Genomic DNA, 20,056 nt, shown 5'->3' on the forward strand with positions numbered 1-20,056 from the left:
CATGATGATAGCTGTTGTGCAAAGCTTGAGAATGAAGTTGTGTAACAAATTCTTTTCTTCAATCTGTCCAAGACATCGTAGACCCCTTCCACGCGTCCAAGTTGTGTATATCCGAGGCTCATCATGTCGGTCCTGTTTACCTCGATTTCCCCGTAAGTTCGATCACAGCGTGATGGTTCATAAGGACGGAACTTACGATGCTCATGCAGAGACAACCCTGTGAAAAAGGAAGACGCGCAACTTCTGCTGAATAATTTCGGCCTCTCAGTCAACGCCGATGAAGCGGAAGATTTTCATACTCTCCTAGCAGCCGTCCATGACTGTGCAGAGGACGTCGCGAAGCTACCAGATTACCAGCCTGTACCGGATCTATCACGTTATCCACGACAAAACATACGGCGACCGTCACTGGAAGAGCAGGTTTTCGGCCAGGCGTGGGCGCATAAATTCTTGATCAAGGGTAACGCCGATGGAGGTCCGCTGGCTGGAAAGACGGTCAGTTTGAAAGACTGCATCGCAGTCGCTGGGGTCCCTCAGCTACTGGGCAGCGATGTGATTCCGTCTTGGACACCGATCACCGATGCGACAGTCGTTACGCGACTCCTGGACGCCGGTGCCGATATTCTGGGTACCTCGACGTGCGAAAATTTCTGCCATTCCACCGGCTCCTATACTAGTGCTCAAGGTATCGTCGAGAATCCTTTTGCGGCTGGTTATTCTGCCGGTGGTAGCACATCTGGCGGAGCTGCTCTGGTGGCCGGTGGCCTGGTGGATATTACAATAGGTGGTGATCAAGGGGGGAGTATTCGAGTGCCTGCGTCACTATGTGGCTGTATGATTGCCCCAAATAAGACCGTTGAATGCCTCACTGATGTTCTCGAGCAGGTGTTGGTCTGAAGCCTACACATGGCCTGGTTCCGTTTACTGGCATCTCGAGCGGCGATGCGGTGAATGACCATGCCGGACCACTGGCTCGAAATGTGCACGATATTGCCCTTTGTCTGGATGCTATCAGTGGCTACGACGGAATAGACGACAGATCGCTCGGCAGTCCCAAGCCCGGATCAACAACTTTTGCTCAGAGACTTCACGCAGAGCCAACGGGTCTCGACGGCTTCAGGATTGCCCTGTTGAAAGAAGGATTCGAGCACGCGGCTGTCGATCCCGCAGTCAGGGAGTGTGTCAGGACGGCCGCCCAGAGATTCAAAGAGCTCGGTGCCATGGTGGAGGAGATTTCACTCCCAGAGCACTTGCAGGGCCCCGCCATCTGGACAATCCAACAGCGCATCGCAGGCTCCATGAATCTCCTGGGACATGCCCACGGAAGAAGAGGTCTGTATCTGACCGAAATGGAACGCGCAAGACTCCCGTGGACGAACGAGAGCTATCAGAGAGCGTTCCCCGCGACGAAGAACGTCATCATCAACGGGTTGTACCTCAGCTCGCGGTTCCCGGATCTCTATGGCAAGACCATGAACATCGGCCGCAGGCTTCGAGATCTCTACGAGACAATCTTTGAGCAGTACGATGTGGTAATTATGCCTACTACTCCGGTCGTTGCACCGAGGCACGGGAAGCGTGGTCTGCCGTTGGAGTCGGTGAAGCCGAGCATGGGTCTCACGATAAATACTGCAATTTTCGATGTAACTGGTCAGCCCGCAATGTCCATTCCTGTTGGATTTGCCCCGGCCGGGGACGACGCGGACGTCCAATTGCCGGTCGGGATGCAGATTGTAGGAGGACTGTGGCAGGAGTCGAAAGTCTTGCGAGCCGGGCATGCATGGGAGACCCATTTCAACTGGCAGGATATATTACTACAATGAATGTTTAGACTAGATACGGTCAATTCATGCCGCTATTAGAATACTTTAGTATGTTGTGCCTTCGGTCAATTGCGAGTGTCTAGTTGATAATATAACCACCATCAACAACCAAAGCATGGCCTTGAACGAAGGAGGCAAAGGTCGAACATAGAAACAGAACCGCATCTGCAACCTCTTCTGGCTTGCCCATTCGTTTCATTGGCGCAATATCGACGGCAGGCTGTAACCGCGCACGTACCTCCTCATTGCCGGTTGTCATCGGGGTCTCAATGACGCCCGGACAGACACAATTCACACGGATGCCGTCCACAGAATAATCTATTGCATCGGCTCGTGTCATGCCGATGATAGCGGCTTTGGAGGCGCAGTATGCAGCTGGTTATTTTCAGAAATAGCATTAGCAGAGCTTAATCCATAGAGCTAAGACACAGGAGCACTTACGAGCCCCAGGGCGCGAGACAATCCCCAGCTGACTAGCGATATTGACAATACTCCCCCGTTGCGGCTCACGATCCCGATCATGGCTCGGTAGAGGATCTTGTTTGAGCATCTGCTTCAACTCTGCTCTGGACGAAAGCCAGCAGCCCCTGTAATTGATATTGGCGATACGGTCAAAGTCCTCTGTGCTTGTCTCTGTTGATCGGCCCGAGTCCCCAAGTATCCCGGCGCAGTTCACTGCATAATCGAGACGACCGAATGTGGTCACCACTTCACTCATAAAGGCCTCGACGAATTGCTCGTCAGCAATATTCCCTGCTCTCAGTACCAGACGGATATTGGGGTGAAGAGAGGAAATAGCGTCTCGGGTCTTTTCCAGAGAGGATTCGTTGATGTCTGTTATGGCTACTCGCTCGCATCCTGCAGAGGCAAAGGCTTTTGCAACTGCTGCACCAATCCCTGGAAAGTCTCAGCAACAAGGGACGATCTTTTCTGAAGATTTGATCGAGGTCTAAGGTAGATAGAATGTACCTGTTCCGCCGGCCCCCGTGATGACTGCAACACCGGGAAATGAATACGTTCGCACCATAGTTGTATCTATCTAGCTGTGACGAAGGCGTTGAAATCGCTCAACCAAACTCAAGTATCCTGCTAGATAATGATGATGTTTATCGTGTGAGCGGGGTAAGGAAGAGCATACCTATCTATCTGTTGGGGTCATTTGGTTATCTATTATCTATTGATCTACCCCGCCCAGTAGTTGGGGTCAGTTACGTACTGACGGTACTGTATTCTATTCTTCGCATTCCCCTCCCCCGGTCGCACTTTTCCTCTTCCGAGTCCAACCTCCAAAGACGCGCGCAGTCATCTAGTCCACTTGCTCAACCTTGCCGTCTCCAAGTGGAGAGACTTTCCTTCTTTAGTATCAATCTCAGAATTAATTGTATTGTTATGCACCCCAAATGTCTTGATGTTGTCTCAGTCGTCGCAGCCCACACGCGGCCCTCGTCGCTCGAGCGTTGGAGCAAAGACTCGCGTATGCGTCCATTGCGGTCGGAACTTCAGGAGAACGGAGCATCTCGAGCGGCATATCCGTACTCGTAAGGACCTCTCCAAGCATCTCCAATAAGCGTTCGCTATTTTGTTTATTGGCAACTATACTGTAGACATGCCTTGCTGATGGCTCTGCTCAGATACCAAAGAGAAGCCGTTCGTCTGTTTCTGCGGGGCGGCTTTTACACGCCGTGACCTCCTCAAGCGGCACACACGTATCTTGCACCAAGACAATGGCCTCGCTTCACCTAGCTCTCAACCTGACCAAGTAGCCAAGGATCAGGTTCAGTCAGTGGGTGTTCAGGTGCCCAAGCAGGCCGAATCCCATATTGCCCAAGACCATCATGATGCACAACCTATGCCGCGGGCAGAGGTTCCTTTGCCTGTGACCCCTACTATAGGACAATGGCCCGGTGCCCATCCTGCATCGTATCTGACAGGCGAGCAAAACATGCTCCACGACCGTGGTAACAGTACAGGCCTGGAGACGCATCCAGCAGTGGCTCATGATGCGGACATTCTTCAAGCGGCACAGCTACTCCTACCGGGTGCCTATCGAGACAATCAACCCGTTGGTAGGCAATCGGGAGTCGTATTGATCAATCATTGGTTTGCTAATTACTATTAGCGCAACCATTGCCGTACCTTCCTGAAGAACTGAACCATTTCCAGGATTTCACTCATTTCCTGGACTCGATCGGCTTGCCGGCGGAATGGGTTCCCACCGAAGGTGAGATCTCGCAGGTTCACAGTGCAGTTCCAGCCGAAGTCCCCGATCCTGGCCGAGCAACGAGAGAGCAGCTTAGCTCAAATCGTCGAGGCCAGAGGGGATCCCGCGATGACTCGCCGTTTAGATCTTGGCTGCCATCGGTACCGCCAGGTGATCAGAGCCTCGGAACTGTGTCGGATCACGGTACGTTAACTGAGAAATTTTGAAAAGAAGCTGTTGCGTCTGACGTACAGTTCATTCAGAACCACCTCAGACCGCAACGAATTATTCGCCTCTTAAGGTGACCGAAGAACAAAGACTGCGGCTCGCAACCTCTCTAGAGGAGTTCCGTCACTTAATTCCTGACTTTGTTTTGCCGTCGCGGCACACGCTGACGAGATACTTAACCTCGTTCTTTGATGGCTTCCATACTCACCTACCTTTCATACACCTTCCCACACTACGGATCAATGAACGCGCGCCAGAGTTGATATTAGCCTTCTTAACTGTGGGTGCTCAGTATCGGCTGGAGCACCGGAACGCCGAAAGACTTTTCTACGCCTCAAAGGCAATCTTATTGCACAGGCTCTCCAAAGAGGCGCAGCCCTCCACTGGAGGGTCGTACAGCAATGCCATCCAGATGCCGCTCTCTACTGTTCCGGGGACGTTTCACCAACAGGCGCCCTCTTCGATTCCTCTTCCTTTAGGCAATGCTCCCGGATGGAGTGCTTGGAGGCAGATAGAAAACATCCGCACCCTACTTGTCTTGATGGGATTTGCAAGTTGGGAAGGACCCGAACTAGTGCAGGAAGCCTTTGGTTTACAGCACTTACTAGTGAGGTGTTTGCGGGAATTTGGGTTGACTGAAAACATCACAGTCACTCCGAGGCATTCGCCTATGCATTGGCATGAGTGGGCAGAGGATGAGTCCGTTCGCCGTACTCGACTTGTCTCGTTCTGCTTTGTTCATGTCCACAGCATCGCGTACAATATCTACCCCGTGCTCCGAAGTAGCGAGGTACACTTGCGCTTGCCCTGTTCCACTCAGGAATGGAAAGCCACCACTGCTAGTGAATGGGAGGCCGCACAAAAGGAGGTTGGTTCGCAGCAGTTGTTCTTCCAGGATGCGCTGGCTCTCCTCTTGCAGAAGTCGCGAACGCCTGTCATGCTGGACCCGATTCCTTCGCCTTTAGGCAACTACATTCTACTCCATGGCCTTCTACAGCGCATTCATCTTGTCAGCGAACTTTCCATCCCCAATGGAGACCAGTCATTCTCATTACCCACAGAGGAATTAAATAAATTGGAGTGAGTCTCGCTATATGTCCAATTGAAATATCACTCCGAGCGGCAAACTGACCATTGCACAGGAGGGCACTCCGTTCCTGGACTTCTGTCTGGCAGCAAGCACCGGAGTCCAGTCTCAATCCCCATAATGAAAATGGACCCATTCCATTCACGTCGAGCTCACTTTTGGGTTTGGCCTATGTCCGTCTTTCTTTGAATCTAGGGCCCTACCGCCAGTTAGAGACCCGAGACCCATACGTCATTGCTGCGGCGCTACATCGATCACCGCGGCCGGGACGAAGCTATCGACTAACGCCTGCGCTAATCTATGCTGCGCACGCATTAAGCATTCCTGTACGCCTGGGAATTGACTATGTTGCGCGGAGCCAGGCCTTCTTCTGGAGCGTCCGACACTCTATTGCCAGTCTAGAGTGTGCAGTCCTCCTGGGCAAATGGCTACTGTCTCTATCAGAGGCAGGAAATCAAACAACTCTAAGTGGTAAGTGGCGACCTCTTGGATGCTCTCGTCCATTGCTAATTTGCTAACTTTTAATGTAGAAAATGAGAGTCGAATCCTGCATTGGACACGTTGCATAGTCGAGGAAGCATATGCTTCAATGGACCTAGAAGATGGGGAGACACCCCCAGGTCAGGATCCACGAAGCCTTGGATATGCAGTTATCAAACTCTGGGCCCGCCTTTTCCGGCGAAACACCCAATGGCCCTTCATCAACGTGATGGGCGAAAGTCTAGAAAGGTACCTGTCCTTGATCAGGCAGGATTGAAGACGTGGCAACAGACAAAAGGAAGGAAGGATAACTCTGGACCTGCCTCGGAGTGAAGCGGAGAGTATCAAATACGCTGATCCGGCACATCCGAGGTCTTACTTCTTGTGACTGAGACTGCTTTGTCACGAAGTCAAAAAGTCCAGAGTGGCGATTCGTCATGGACTCGTGCAAATCCGACCAAGCGGTATGACTCAGATTTCAGGTTGTCAAGGACTTGAAGCAGATGTGGCCACTACTCCGAGCAGCAATTGCATAACGATGGAACCACGACAGTTTTGGATACCAGGGATGATCGGCGCATACGGATCCAGTGTCTATAGATTATTCACGGTACATAGTGAGCTTCTTTTGTGATTCTGATAAGGGACGTGTATATACGTGTATATAAGAAGAAGAACTCGCGTATCCGTACATATCATCATCGATTTAATATACTACCTTGTCATTATGCGTTAATCCTCCTTAGAATCATCGAGTAACAGGGCACCATGCTAAAGAAAGTAGCCCACTTTATTAATTACAGCAACACCATCCCTTCCGTCGTATTAGGTACCGGGGCCCATGAGGATTTACTTCTTGCCTTTGCAGGCGGCTTTGGAACGAAGACCACATACAGCCTTTCTAAATATTTACCAGAATCTTCTCTTGCTCGACCCCGTAGAAGTGGCAGTACCAGAAGCGGAGCTAGACGTGGCGGTCGACGAGGAAGAAGACGAGCTCGTTGAAGAGGAGTTGCCACCCGAGGTAGCGATCAACGGCCCGATGGTAAGATTTCCGCAAGGCGGCTGAGGCGCCGAGACGCATCCCTTGAAGTAACGGCCCAGCTGGCCGGGACTGGTGCCATTGGAGAGCACATAGCTGGGGCTGTACGCGGGCACCAGCGAGGTAGCGTTGCTCTGGAAGACGGAGGCCTGCTGGGTCGTGGCAAGGTAGGCAGCGTGGCCGGCGTGCTGGGCGGCCAGACGGGCGATCAGGAACGAGACCTCGGGAGCCTGGGTGAAGCCCTCGAGCCCGATGAGGGCAGCGGAGGCGTTGGACTCGAACGCCTGGGCGGTGCTGAGGAAGGCCGCGCCGCTGTCTGGGGTGGGGAAGGTGAAGTTGCAGCCTGGTGCGGTGAAGTTGCTGATGCGCTTGCCGAGTTGCTGCGCGGCGCGGACGCCGAGGCGGTTCTGCTGGCCGATACCCTGCAGGTTGGAGACGTAGTTTGCGGTGGAGCTGTTCTGCGCCGAGTTGAGGAAGGTCTGGTTGGTTGCGACAGAGGCGTAGTATTGCTGGACCATGTGTTCGAGCGCCCAGGCGTACTGGACGACCTGGACGTCGCCAGACTTGGGGGTGCAGTAGCTGTTGTTGAGGGCCGCGGTGGTGGCCGCGCCCGCCAGCAGCAGGCCGCTCAATGTCGGGAGGATATGCATGGTGAGCGTCAGAAAGTAAGTGGGGTTTGACTGAGTAATGCGTCGAGACCGTAGGAGCAGTTGATATACTTCAAGATTGAAACGGAATACAGCTTGCGCCACGCGTACTTCGGCTGAGTGACTCTCTTATAAGCTCCCTCAGTAGCACAGCCCAAGTCCTTGCAGTCATTATGAACAACGACGACTGTTCAACCGGTCATGAATGCAACCGTATGATGAAATCCGGACTATTCCCGTGTACAATTGAGTTTGTTCAGGCGGGAATCTATGCCCATAGAGTTGTCTTTCCGGCTCCGTTGCATCATTGACACAGGTCACTAGAAACTCTGTTTCATTGGAACCAGTCGCAACTCACACCGAACAATAATCGAACGGCAAGAATTCTTCGACCTAGGCCCTGCGATTCGGGATCTTCTGCAGGGTACGAACCTGAGGGGTACGCGTCCATCTGTTGAGATATCCGATCACTTGGCCACCATGATCTCATGAACGGCGGGCTCCCGTACGGCTCCGAGAATTTGGAGCCGTGATATCATGTCCGCATCGGTGAGGCTGAGTCAAGGGATCATCCCTCGTCTTTTGAGATCCAGTAGCATTGTTTCTCACGTTTGCCATCTCACATCTAGATTTGCTGCCGAGGATCGCAAGGCGGTTCTTTGACTTTCAGCCGTTAGAGATGGGTGTATGGCGTCGGTGATGTTCGTCTCTTACTCTTTTAGTGCACGGACAATCATGCGCTAGTCCCAAAGAAGAAGGGATGGATGACTGAGGCATCATTCAACTTCACTACTATCCACACTGCGCTACTCAGAACGAAAGAAAATCGCAGCATTCTCAACATAATGATATGCGGTTTAGTCGAATATGAACATGAGACGTAAGGAGAAGCACTCTAATCGCCACATGTGCTAGAAGGTCAATACTGATCAGTGCTAAGAATAATAGCCTCCCAAAAAAGAAATATACGCAGCTTTTGGTCCCTATAGCTGTAAAAGGCCCCAAACGATGAAGTGCAAGGAAATGATTAACACAGTATGTATGTATAGAGCTCTATGAGTCATCAACAAGGCGCTTGTTTTCCCATGCCTTTCTCGCGCCGTCCAAGAGGACCTCTAGATTGCCACTGTTCTCGCACATGCTACGGAACAGCCCATCTTGCTTGTTGATCAGCGTCCAGGGATGATCGTACTCAATGACTCGGCCATGATCAAGCACTAAGACTTTATCATAGTCAATGATGGTTTGCAGGCGGTGTGCAATTGTGATAATGGTGCTCTCTCGCAATTCCCGCAACGTTTCTTGGATCTTGGAATCAGTGTTGTAGTCAATAGATGCGGTCGCCTCATCCATCATCAGAACCTTGGGGTTCTTCAAAAGGGCGCGCGCAAGGCACAGAAGCTGCCTCTGGCCTTGAGACAGATTCGAACCTGATTCGGAGACTGGAGACTCCAGGTTGCGGAAGATATTCTTATTGTCTTGAACAGCGGCGCCATCTACGTCGGCTCCATGGGTCGATAAGAGGTGCGGTTCGGCGACTGACCCGGCGCTGGCCGTAATAGGAGTTGCCGCTCCTGACGTTCCAGACCCGATGAGGTGGACACGACGAAGGGCTGTGAAGATCTGTTCATCGCTGAATAGGTGGAACGGATCAAGGTTGCTTCGAATAGTCCCTGTGAAAAGAGTTGGATCCTGGGGCACAATCGTAATTGCCTCCCGCAAGTCGCGGAGTCCAATAGTGCCGATGTCTAGTCCATCGATGAGAATCTGACCCTGCTCTGCCTCAAGTCCCCGGAAAAGCGCAAGCGCGAGGGAGCTTTTTCCGGCACCTGTGCGGCCAACGATACCGACCTTTTCGCCGGGCTTGACTGCAAACGACACACTTCGAAGGACAGGATCAAGATCAGCCCGATACCGGGTAGTGTAATTGCTAAATTCGACGGCGCCTCCAGTGGGCCAGTCGGCGGGGGGCCTCGAGTCGACAATCACTGCCTTGGCTTCTTGCTCAACGTCAAGGTACTCTTTCACTCGTTCAACCGAGTTCATGCTCTGCTGAACCTCCGAGTACAGGCGAACCAGCCACAGAACGTTCTCGGTGAAAGTAACTGCATACGTGAGCGACAGGCCAGCAGCACCAGCGTCAATCTTCCCGATATTGATCAGAACGAAAGTGGCTGTGAAGAACGAAACTAAGGCGCCAGTGATGTCCACACGGAATGCCAGCCAGCGATTTGCAGCCCAGAGATATATGTGGGGCCGGTTGTAGGCATTGATGCGTCGGTGATTGTCGACTATGAACCGCGGACCATCACCATATGCACGAATGGTGACGATGCCGTTCAAGGTCTCGCCGAACTGCTGGTAAAGAGGACTCCGCTGTACCGACTCCAGTCTCTTCATATCACGAGACGCGTTGAGATAAACAGCCCCTAGAGCGAAATAAATCATAGATATGAAGATCGCCGCGATCAGGAAACCAGGAGTTATGACAGAGATCAATATCACTATCATGATGACGGATGCCAAGCAATGAATCATACCAATAGCGACAGGGGCGACTTCTTGGTCAACAGCTTCTATATCCTTGGAGAACCGGTTCATCAACTGACCCAGGGGGGTTGAATCGAAGAACTTGAACTTGGCATGCATCACGGTATCTAGAAGGCGCCTGTGGATCCGGGAAGATGCGTTGAGAGAGCCCCAGAAGAGAACGCCCTCCCTCACTAGGGAGATTAGGACGTAGCCTATTCCTAGAAGTGCGTAGACTCCCAAATAGTAGGAGACGTTGACATCGCCGTCGGTCGCTGGACTTCGTCGTACACCGAACTGGGGAACGTAAGAGTTGGAAGTGCGCGGAACGCCCCCAGCATTAAATGACGGGAATTTGAATGTTGTCGCAGCAGCGTAAGTGCCAGCATCAACTGAGTCGTTTGCTTCAACCTGATAGGAATTCGCCCACTGTCTGATCCAGATGTTGGTCGAGACGGATCCCACTTGCTGCAAGCTGAAGACAAAAGCAGCACTTATCCAGTAGTACCAGGGACCCATCGATCTGAGGTAAAGCTGAATGGTCGACCATTTGACGCTTCCGACAGCTTTTGATTCAGTCAGCTTCGACTGTACATTGTCCCCTTTCTGATCCTGCGTAGTCCGTTTGCTAGATCCGTTCACCTTCCCGTTTGTCGAGGGCTGTTCCTCCGTGTGTCCGTCACCCCCGTCAGATGGCATGCGTGATAAACGAGGGGTGCTGGCTCTCGAGGTGGGCCGAGACTTGAAATAGTCTTCGCCAAAAACGCCCGAACTGGCGACATCATCCGGGCGACCTTGAGCGGTAATCTTACCATTGTCGAGGGCAACGACAAAATCGGCTTGAGGAACTGTCAGAGCGACGTTGTGAGTTACAAGTACACAGGTTCGGTTCATCATCAGTGGACCTCTGAGAGCCTCTCGGAAAATGTGCTTTGCTGTGTGAGAGTCCACAGCACTGAGACAGTCATCGAGCAACAGATGACGAGCCCTGCTGTACATAGCGCGAGCCAGTGAAATTCTCTGCTTCTGTCCTCCAGAAAGACTGATACCTTTCTCGCCAACCATGGTTTGATCGCCCGCGTCGAGAATGGACAAGTCGCGCTCGAGAGCACAGGCTTTGATAACGGCCCGGTAGCGGCTCTCGTCAAAAGGAGACGCGAACACAATGTTCTCTTTGACCGTAGCATTGACAAGCCATGCTTCTTGTGCACAGTATGCGACACTCTCAATGAGTCCAGTTTGGGGATCAACGGGCAATTCAGCTCGATTGGCCGTTCCGCCAGGTAGATGGACTCTGCCTTCCAGCACTTTCATTTCACCCAGAAGTGCCATCAATAAGGATGTCTTTCCAGAGCCAGTGGGCCCAGCGATGATATTGAGTTTACCAATATGGAAGGACACGTTCATATTGATCAAACGGAAGGTCTCCCCGTTGTCAGGGGCGTCCCCATGGCTGTCTTTCTTGGGAGTGCTCCAGGAAAGAGTAGCGTTCTCCAATGCAATTTTAGGCGTCGTTTCGGAATCCGTGCCTGTGCTCAATATGCTGTACTTCTCTGTCTCCTCTTCATTGAGATACGTATCGACACGGTCTAAGGAGACTTTTGATTCTTGAACATGAGCAACCATATCGGCCAGCTGATCCAAGGGCACGCGGAGTAAGGAGAACATCGACAAAGCCGGGAAAGCGACCGACGGCGTCAGTTTCTTCTTTTCAACCACTGTATATAAGAAGAATGAGGTGAAGGTGATGAGAATTGGTGTGCCGTACCAAACCGTTGCCGCGAATGACCACAGAATGTAGCGCTTCCGTAGCGATTTCAACTCCGCTCTGCGCTTCTCGTCAATAATATCTTGGAAACGCTGCTCCCAAGCGAAATATTTAACAATACGGATGTTTTGAAGGACCTCGTTGGTCGCGTGGATACGTGCATCCGTTCCAGCCAAGATCTGGTTCTGCAACCTAGCGAAGCTTTTGGCAATAAAAAGATTTACCGGAAGCATAAGGACCATGAGAACGATCCCAGCGAATGAGCTGAGACCAAGGAGTCGATACAGAAGCGTGACAGCAATGATGATTTGGACCGGAACGCTAGCCCAGAGAAAGTGAAGATAGGCGCCCACTTCGCTGACCTTAAAAGAGTCAATGGCCATCAGGTTGATGATGGTCCCGACATTGGCCAACTGAGCCGGATCTGCCTTGGCGGTTCCTGGAGCTTGAGTCTCAGAGTCCACTGTGGCCTTCTTCTTCTTGCGGCCAAACGAAAAGATCCTGTTCTTTTTGCCGACCTTCTGAGGTTCTTCCTGCTTCTTTGGTGCGTCAGGAGAGGAACCGGCTTTTCGGCGCAGAGCTTTGGCGTAGATTTCGCCGATAATGATAGCGCGAAGCTTGACGCCTAGTTTTCGGCCAATCCAAAGCGCCTGTCCATCAGCGATACCTTGGATGGCTCCAGAGCAAAAAAGAAGGATCGCGTACAGCCAGGCTGCGTAGGCGGTGGTTGATCTGGGATCCTCGACATATTCCAGAATAGCTTTGAGAAGGAGGGTAGGCAGATAGGTGAAGAGATTGGAAAATATCGTCCACGCACCCTGGAGCAGGAGCGTACCGTAAAAATAGCGCCCGAGCCTCCAGACTAATGAGCCTTTGGGATGCTTGCGGCGAAAGTCCTCCAAAACTGTAGCAGCTTTTTGTGATGTTGTTAAGTTCCAGACGTCGTCTAGCTCAAGCGGCTGTCTGTAACCCTTCCAGATTAGTGGATCTAACCAGGAGAAAGTCACTAGTGACAATAAGCTGGCCATGGGATGTCTCGGCGGCTCTAATCCATCTTCACGTTGCACTAAAACTGCCTTGTTACCTCTGCGTGTGGTCACAGCAATGAGGAAGAGCAGTGTGGACAGTGCAAACTCGACGGCGCTCAATGTCAAAGCGCGTTTCGACGAGGGGTAAATGACGGCGGATCGAAACACAAAGAGGTTGAACAACCATTGCATAGCATAGAGGGCCGCAGTGTGGTTCCACACCCGAGGAGACGATTGCAGCTTCAAAGTTGAAAGAGTGAATCGAACCAGCACTAAAAACAGTATATAGCCCCATGAAATCAGCTTTCCCAGAGCTGGAAGCGTCCCATTGTCGCCCCAGGCGTTGGTGTTCAGTATGATGACAAACGTGGTCACTAAGCCCACTAATGCGACTATTTCCAAAGCTATGATGGCGATTTCTCCTCGCGGACGGTCGAGCTCCAATCGCGTCTGCTCCAGCTGCGTCGCCTTGAATAACATCGGATCGGTTTCCTCTCCTTCCTCTCCGTCCTCTTCATCAACTGGTCCGGCATTGGATACTCCATTCTCGGCTTCATCGTTCACGAGGACCGTGTAAGCGACTCCCTTCTTTTTCACAATGTAGCGATGGACAATGCGGAGTACGATATACAATAAGGAGAGACCGCATGCTGCTAATGGAAATATAAGTTGCAGATACCTGTATTAACTCAAATTGCGTTAGACCGAGATAATTCTTTGCAAGTTGCAGGAACAGGTGAGCGCTTGAGACATACTTGCGCTGAAAGCAACGGGAAACGTCATCAATGACCCAGATGGGACCATGGCATTCTGGCAACATTTTTATGTTGGGGCAGAAATATAAGTGGCAGAGGTAAGAACGAGAGCCACGTCGATTCTTCCGCCTCACATTCAGGTGCTGGAACGTAGCCCGCGGTGGATGACGTCGAAGCGTAAAGAACAAGAACTTGCCAAAGCTACTCGCGTTACTGACAGCTTTCCGACATTGAAATGCAGAACGAGCCTGACATTGCCGGGGATTCTTTCTAAACGGACGAAAAGCAAAGATATTTAGGTCAAAAGATCCAAAAAAAAAAAAAAGGAAATGAATACGAAGAGGTCAATCAAGGTGGTAGCGGAACCTGGAAGAATCGAATTCGACAGTATTTACTAAGAAGTATTCTAAGCGTGATAGTCTAATACTAATGCAGTGAGTGGGGGGAAGGGGGCGGCGAGCAGATTGGGACTAGAGCACTAGAGGCGCTAACTCCCTACTAGAAGCAAGAGGCCGACGCAACCCAGATCGACCTTAAAGCACTCCACCAACAATGCTCTTCGGTTGTTGTGCTAGTATTTTATCTACAAATGCAATTCCTTGTCTGTGTGTGAGTCAGTCTTTAAAGGTCAAGTGAGACTTTTCCGACTTTTGGAAACACAGAACACTTGGAGATCTCGCTATCACTGTCCACGGAAGTTGTGTGATCGTAGGTGGGTGGAGGGTCACCGCTATCCGGGGGCTGCCTAGGAAACAGAGGCTCTATCATCATCACTCCCATGGACAGAGCACGATGGTAGGTTTTAATACGAATCAGTTTCATTATAATCCTAGGTAAAGAGTATCTCGTGATGCTTGTTTCGCTCCTTGTCCTCTATGATGATCTAGGCACAGAAAATCAGTACTTAAGTAGTCAGCACCAGAGCATGTGATCAACCATCAATATTCAACTATCACTTGCTGCTTCCTGCAGGTTCTTCGCTCCCTCATCACACCGACACCGATATACCCCGGAGAAACTTACACATTTCCAATTACAAGCAGCTGCAGATCAACCAAGACGAGAGCTGGTATCTCCATCTTATCCGACTCGTGTCATCAATTAGGATTCCGACGGAGGGTGTTATTGTCAATGATAGTCGCGCGCTAGCCAGGATTTGTCTCAGACTTGGGAGCGTGCCACATGAGTCGGCATGACTCACTGAAGGAGCCTGTGCTCCATGATCCCATCCAACAACAGAATGAGATAAACAAATGCGATGTGACAAGATACTTGTCTTATTGGCCTGATCTCAGATCCACCAACACTACCCCCCTTATTGTCATGTCCTAAGACGAAGGAGCAGTCTCTTAACTTCGCGCTTTCTTTGACAGAACATTCAACCCACTTGGAGAGCTTTTTCTCATTCCCATTCTGACACTGGGACGATCTGATTCTCAAATTTGAGGTAGTATGATAGCGTGAGATACGACGCCGTAATGAATCCACCCAAAGAGATATCGAGGGACTGCTCTGATGTCCAAGTCGATGTATAAGATACAACTGCAATGTCAAGACGTCATAAAAATGAAGATAAAATTCTGATTGATGCTGTAAAGCCTTCTGTTAATTTGCCGCCTACCTCTCTAGATAGACATGGCTACATGCCTGCACACTCTTGTGGACCTAGGTACAGAGGTACCGATTGTCTTTTGCATGCATTAATTTTTCCTATTCTGGTGTAGCGCCACCCCGGGTTCTTCCGTCATGGATTGCCACAGCGGCACCGTAACCCAAAAAGGAAAGCCATGGCCAAAACCTAAGGCAGCCTTTAATCGTTCAGGCGACCATCCTGCTGCCCATGCATTCCCTCTTCCGTTCTTTTGTGTCATTCACTAGTAGTTGCTTTGTTGTTCACCTCTGACAAGGTGCTAGCCAGCCAGCTTACTCTGCCGTCTCTTTTCGGCTTACCTGCTTTGCAACCACCCTCCTTGACAAGGACACCTGCGTCCCTCCAATCGAACCTCGCGAGCCGCTTCTACTCTTTGTCGCCGCCATGGCGGAGCGTATTTTGATGAACGAATACAAGGCGTTGGCTAAGGAGGATTGGGTAAACATCGAGGTACGCCTACTCTATTATATGGATATGTTCAGGTTACGGAGTCAGGCTTTGGAGATCACGAACCTTGGGGAATACTTGATCCACTGCCGCCTGTATCCTTGCAGATAATGACGTCCAGTCTAACATAAACCTGGCAGCTCAATGACGAAGATATCTTCAACTGGAATGTCGGCCTTATCGTACTGAACCCGGACTCTCTGTACTACGGCGGTTACTTCAAGGCGTCCATGAAGTTCTCCAAGAACTACCCATACTCCCCGCCTGGTGAGCCCCTCCTGTGTTCCTTGTCTTCATCTCGGTCAGCACTGACCCTCATTACTCCTCATGTAGAGTTTCGGTTTCTGCGTCCCCTTTACCACCCCAACATCTACCCAGACGGCAAACTCTGCATATCTATCCTACACGCGCCCGGTGAGGACGAGATGTCAGGCGAGCTGGCTTCGGAACGCTGGTCGCCCGCTCAACGTGTCGAGTCTGTCCTTATCTCGATCCTATCACTCCTAGATGATGGCGAAGTGTCGTCGCCCGCCAATGTTGATGCCGGTGTTATGCTACGAAAGGACTTCGAATCTTACAAGGCGCTGGTGAGGAAGGATGTTGAGCAATCGAAGAAGGACATTCCAGAAGGGTTTGTCATGCCCACTCATGAGTCCTCGATGAACAGACCAACAGAGAAGACCGACGATGCAGACTTCTGGGCCGACAGTGAAGTCGACAGCGATGTGTTTGGGGGAAGTGACTCGGACGAGGACTTAGATCTTGACGACCAGGATACCGGCAGTGACGATGAGGAAGATGACCAGGATTGAAGGTCATTTGTCGCTGCTTCCACGATTTTAGAGTAGGACTGTGCTTCTTGATCTTGATCCTTCTGCGGATCTCATTTCTGTGGCGAAGATCTTATCGGCTTTCTATGCATAGCGCAGGCGTATCGGCGAGCTACAGGCTTTTTTCATTGAATTAACGGCAATATCTACCACGAATTTATCCATTACAGGTGGGTATCTTTGCCTTTATCACACAGTTGTACCAACACTATCACTACTGCCGTCTTTGGTTCATTTCCTGATGTATTCTTGCTGCATTGTATCTAATCTACGGATACAGGGAACTTTCCAAGACACATTCCACTACGATTTTTATCTATTTCTACCTTATGACAAGACCCCAAAACTGTTGTGGACTCTTTTAAGTAGCGTACAGTCTTTCCCAAACATTCTAGCACGGATACAGCATCCTAGTAAAACTCCCACTCAAGCCCAAGGTACCAGGTCACGAAACACATGGTCCAACTCCCCAAAGCCCACTATCCATCCAGATACCTTTGATCCATCAATCCCGTGCTTCTCCCTTTCCATTTTCCACAGGTCATACCACCCGAGCCCAATACGTTGGCTTGTAAACTGCGACTTTGACACAATAACCTCCCAAGACTCACAGAAATCACATGCAAGAGAAACGTCTGCCATGAGCTGAGGTACGTTCCCTTCTCGGTTCATGCGGCTACGTTTCATGTCGTACAGGACTACCTTAGTTTCGGGTAACCAAGGGAATGTATGGGGTCAGATGTGTGTCAGACGCAGTCCCAGAAATGGTCCCTGTTAGCTCTGTCTACGGTTATTATGATGGCTTCGAATACTGTTTCTTTGCAGGTCAAGTAGAGAAGATGCTACTAGCTGTCTGGAGTGTTTCCATTCAAGGCTCATGGAGCGAGTGATTCGGACACGTTTCATAGGACTGGGATAATATATATCGCAGGGCAGTGCGCCAGCAACCATTTCTCTCAGGTAAGATGGTTCGCATTTTTGCTTGGGGAGTATTTAGAATCAATCACGCACTTCAGTACGAGAATTGCGTAAACTAGAATAACACCATAAAACAGTGCTGATGTCCGCGTGACACATTCTTGTGCGAGTGCTGATCTCAAACCATTTGATCAACGAGTTTCAGAGCCGAGACAGTTTCATGTACAATTGAATAGATGCTGAATCTAAGTGGAATTGCGCATTCTTAAATTGCCAATCTGATGAAGCGCGCAAACAATGCTCTAAATCAGACGTCAAAAGGTATGGGTTGTGGACGTGTATACTACGGTAGAAACGAGAGTAAATAAACGATACAATCAATGCATCGACAGCTGCATATAGCCAGAGCAAAAGACAAAAACCTGCGCCAGTGTTCCCTCATCAACGGCCTGTTCCCGAGTCCCATAAGATGAATACATGCCCTTGAACCATGAGACTCCACATCTATGCAACAGCAGCGTCATGAATCTCGCTGTAGATGGCACCAAGCTCCTCGGTGAGCAGTTTCTCGGCCTTGTGAACGAGACCCTCGAAGCGATCCTTAACGGAGGCAGTGACCTTGTAGCTGCCATTTGCAACGATGTCGGTGTAGTTGGAAGACCCACCGCCGTTCCAGGCAAGGAGCTATAGAAGCCGTTAGCTCTTTCTTTTCACACAAGTAGTGTCGAATCATAGAACTGGAAACTTACGTTGGGAGTGTCAGACGGGATGTCCGTGAGGGCACCCTGCGTAGCAATGGCGATGATATCCTTCTTGAGCTTCTTAGGAGTGAGCTCATCCACAGCAAAGGCGGAGTCCTTAGAAGGCTGCAGAGACACAAAGTAAGCCAACAGACCGGCAATGTGGGGAGACGCCATCGAAGTGCCAGAGATAGTGTTGACAGCGTGCTTAGAACCAATCCAGGTGGAGAGGATGTTGAGGCCAGGAGCGAAGATATCAGTGCACTTTCCATAGTTGGAGAAGTAGGCACGCTCATCCTGGAGCGTTGAGGCACCAACAGTAATGGGATTCTCGGCAGCCGCTGGGGAGTAGTTGCAGGCATCGGCATTGTCATTACCGGCAGCAACAGCAAAGTGAAGACCAGCTTCAACACCAGCATTGACAGCAGCTTCAAGCGTCCTGGATTTGCCACCACCAAGACTCATGTTGGCAACACTGCCCTTGAATCCCTTGATCTTACCGTCCTTGGCATCCTTGGCCTTCTTCAGGTGAGACTTGACAGCCCACTCGACGCCAGCCACGACATCGGACATTGTACCAGAGCCACTTGATCTGAGGACCTTGACGGCGTAGAGGTTGGCCTTCTTAGCGACACCATACTTCCGACCGGCAATAGTTCCAGAGCAGTGCGTTCCGTGACCATTGCCATCAGCGTCCTCATCATCGGTAGGAATGGTCTTGCCCCACTTGGCACGACCTTCGAAATCAACATGGTCGACGTTGATGCCGGTGTCAATGGTGTAGGCGTCAACGCCCTCACCGCCCTCCGATGCATATAGGTACTTGTTGAATGTACCAAAGGAGAGGCTGTCACGATGAGAGATACGGGCAAGACCCCAAGGTGCGCTCTTTTCGACAGTGGGATCCTCCATAGTGTGAACCTCGGAGTCCTTCTCGATATAATCAACCTGGAAAGAGTCCGATTAGCTATGGCTTCATTCAGTGACTACGTAAGGGTTCTATTAGGCCACTTACATCAGGGTGTTTGCGAACTTGCTCAATAACATCTTCGTGGAAGTGCCCTGAGTAGCCCACAACTGAGCCGGCGATGTCGAAGGTGTTCTTCAGACCGAGGTAGGCCTCCTCGCCGAACCCGAAGAGGGAGCGTTTCCTCAACTCGACCCGCTCGTTCTGAGAACTGTGGATGTCCTGCACCCAAGAGTGATGAGCAGCCGCGGACTCAGCATTGACGTGCTTCTTGAAAACAACAATGTAGGAGTCTGGAACCTCCTTGGCGTTCATGGACGAGAGAATGGGGGCGGCTCCATTGTGGATGGAGTCAACAACGACAGGGGACGCCGCAACGAGCAACGGGAGTATAGAAAGGCTGAGATAGCCTTTCATGATGGACGACTAGGACAAAAAGTCACGAAACAGATGGAATAATAAGATGAAAGATGGAATAGGTGGTTGAAGTTGGATGAAGGAGAGATGAAGGATGAAGACGACGATGGGGGGGGTTGGAGTAGAAGAAGAGGAGAACTGCTACTAATGGACTCCTCAGCAGGCAAGGGCAGCAGAGGATGATGCAACCCGGGATACCGTAACTTACGGCAGATGACCAGGAGCACGCAGCCTGACTGGCTGTCGATCAGCCCAGTTTAGCGCGGCGGGTAAGACCTGGGGTATGGCGGATGGGCGGTAGGTAACGAAATGGTAATGGTATTAATCATCCGCACCATGACATGGTAAATCCTTCTATCATGGTACGTAAAATTCCCCACAACCTGGAAAGATAAGAGCACTGATTACGAATTGCCCTGTATTTGTACCAGCGTAAAGTTGGGTCTGCATTACTTGCTGTTGCCTGTAGCCTGTCTGGTACCTTAGGGACGGGGAGTGA

The 20,056-nt window shown here is 50.9% G+C and overlaps 7 protein-coding genes across 7 annotated transcripts; 3 read left to right on the top strand and 4 right to left on the bottom strand.

Annotated features, from left to right (window-relative positions):
* Window positions 1-123: 123 nt before the first annotated feature.
* On the top strand, window positions 124-1,823 carry ALT_6734 (putative amidase; the record flags this gene model as incomplete). The annotated part of the gene is made up of 3 exons (XM_033561892.1): window positions 124-152; window positions 210-832; window positions 886-1,823. The coding sequence occupies 3 exons, from the start codon at window positions 124-126 to the stop codon at window positions 1,821-1,823; spliced, it is 1,590 nt and encodes a 529-aa protein (XP_033417783.1).
* Window positions 1,824-1,902: 79 nt separating this feature from the next.
* Window positions 1,903-2,850, bottom strand: ALT_6735 (SDR family NAD(P)-dependent oxidoreductase; the record flags this gene model as incomplete). The annotated part of the gene is made up of 3 exons (XM_033561893.1): window positions 1,903-2,198; window positions 2,265-2,720; window positions 2,793-2,850. 3 exons carry the CDS (start codon window positions 2,848-2,850, stop codon window positions 1,903-1,905), a joined length of 810 nt encoding a protein of 269 aa, XP_033417784.1.
* A 381-nt stretch (window positions 2,851-3,231) lies between these two features.
* On the top strand, window positions 3,232-6,095 carry ALT_6736 (uncharacterized protein; the record flags this gene model as incomplete). Its single annotated transcript, XM_033561894.1, has 6 exons — window positions 3,232-3,361; window positions 3,455-3,889; window positions 3,943-4,227; window positions 4,287-5,331; window positions 5,394-5,809; window positions 5,869-6,095. The coding sequence occupies 6 exons, from the start codon at window positions 3,232-3,234 to the stop codon at window positions 6,093-6,095; spliced, it is 2,538 nt and encodes an 845-aa protein (XP_033417785.1).
* Window positions 6,096-6,727: 632 nt separating this feature from the next.
* Window positions 6,728-7,510, bottom strand: ALT_6737 (ferritin-like domain-containing protein; the record flags this gene model as incomplete). Its single annotated transcript, XM_033561895.1, has 1 exon — window positions 6,728-7,510. One exon carries the CDS (start codon window positions 7,508-7,510, stop codon window positions 6,728-6,730), a length of 783 nt encoding a protein of 260 aa, XP_033417786.1.
* Window positions 7,511-8,560: 1,050 nt separating this feature from the next.
* ALT_6738 (ATP-dependent bile acid permease) lies at window positions 8,561-13,652 on the bottom strand (the record flags this gene model as incomplete). The annotated part of the gene is made up of 2 exons (XM_089600124.1): window positions 8,561-13,420; window positions 13,512-13,652. The coding sequence occupies 2 exons, from the start codon at window positions 13,650-13,652 to the stop codon at window positions 8,561-8,563; spliced, it is 5,001 nt and encodes a 1,666-aa protein (XP_089455586.1).
* A 1,970-nt stretch (window positions 13,653-15,622) lies between these two features.
* On the top strand, window positions 15,623-16,497 carry ALT_6739 (ubiquitin-conjugating enzyme E2-34 kDa; the record flags this gene model as incomplete). The annotated part of the gene is made up of 2 exons (XM_089600125.1): window positions 15,623-15,688; window positions 15,826-16,497. The coding sequence occupies 2 exons, from the start codon at window positions 15,623-15,625 to the stop codon at window positions 16,495-16,497; spliced, it is 738 nt and encodes a 245-aa protein (XP_089455587.1).
* Window positions 16,498-17,937: 1,440 nt separating this feature from the next.
* Window positions 17,938-19,557, bottom strand: ALT_6740 (S8 family peptidase; the record flags this gene model as incomplete). The annotated part of the gene is made up of 3 exons (XM_033561898.2): window positions 17,938-18,117; window positions 18,183-19,121; window positions 19,189-19,557. The coding sequence occupies 3 exons, from the start codon at window positions 19,555-19,557 to the stop codon at window positions 17,938-17,940; spliced, it is 1,488 nt and encodes a 495-aa protein (XP_033417789.1).
* Between the last annotated feature and the right edge of the window lie 499 nt (window positions 19,558-20,056).

Source organism: Aspergillus lentulus, assembly GCF_001445615.1.
Source record: "Aspergillus lentulus DNA, contig: Alt12, strain: IFM 54703, whole genome shotgun sequence".
Taxonomy (NCBI): domain Eukaryota; kingdom Fungi; phylum Ascomycota; class Eurotiomycetes; order Eurotiales; family Aspergillaceae; genus Aspergillus; species Aspergillus lentulus.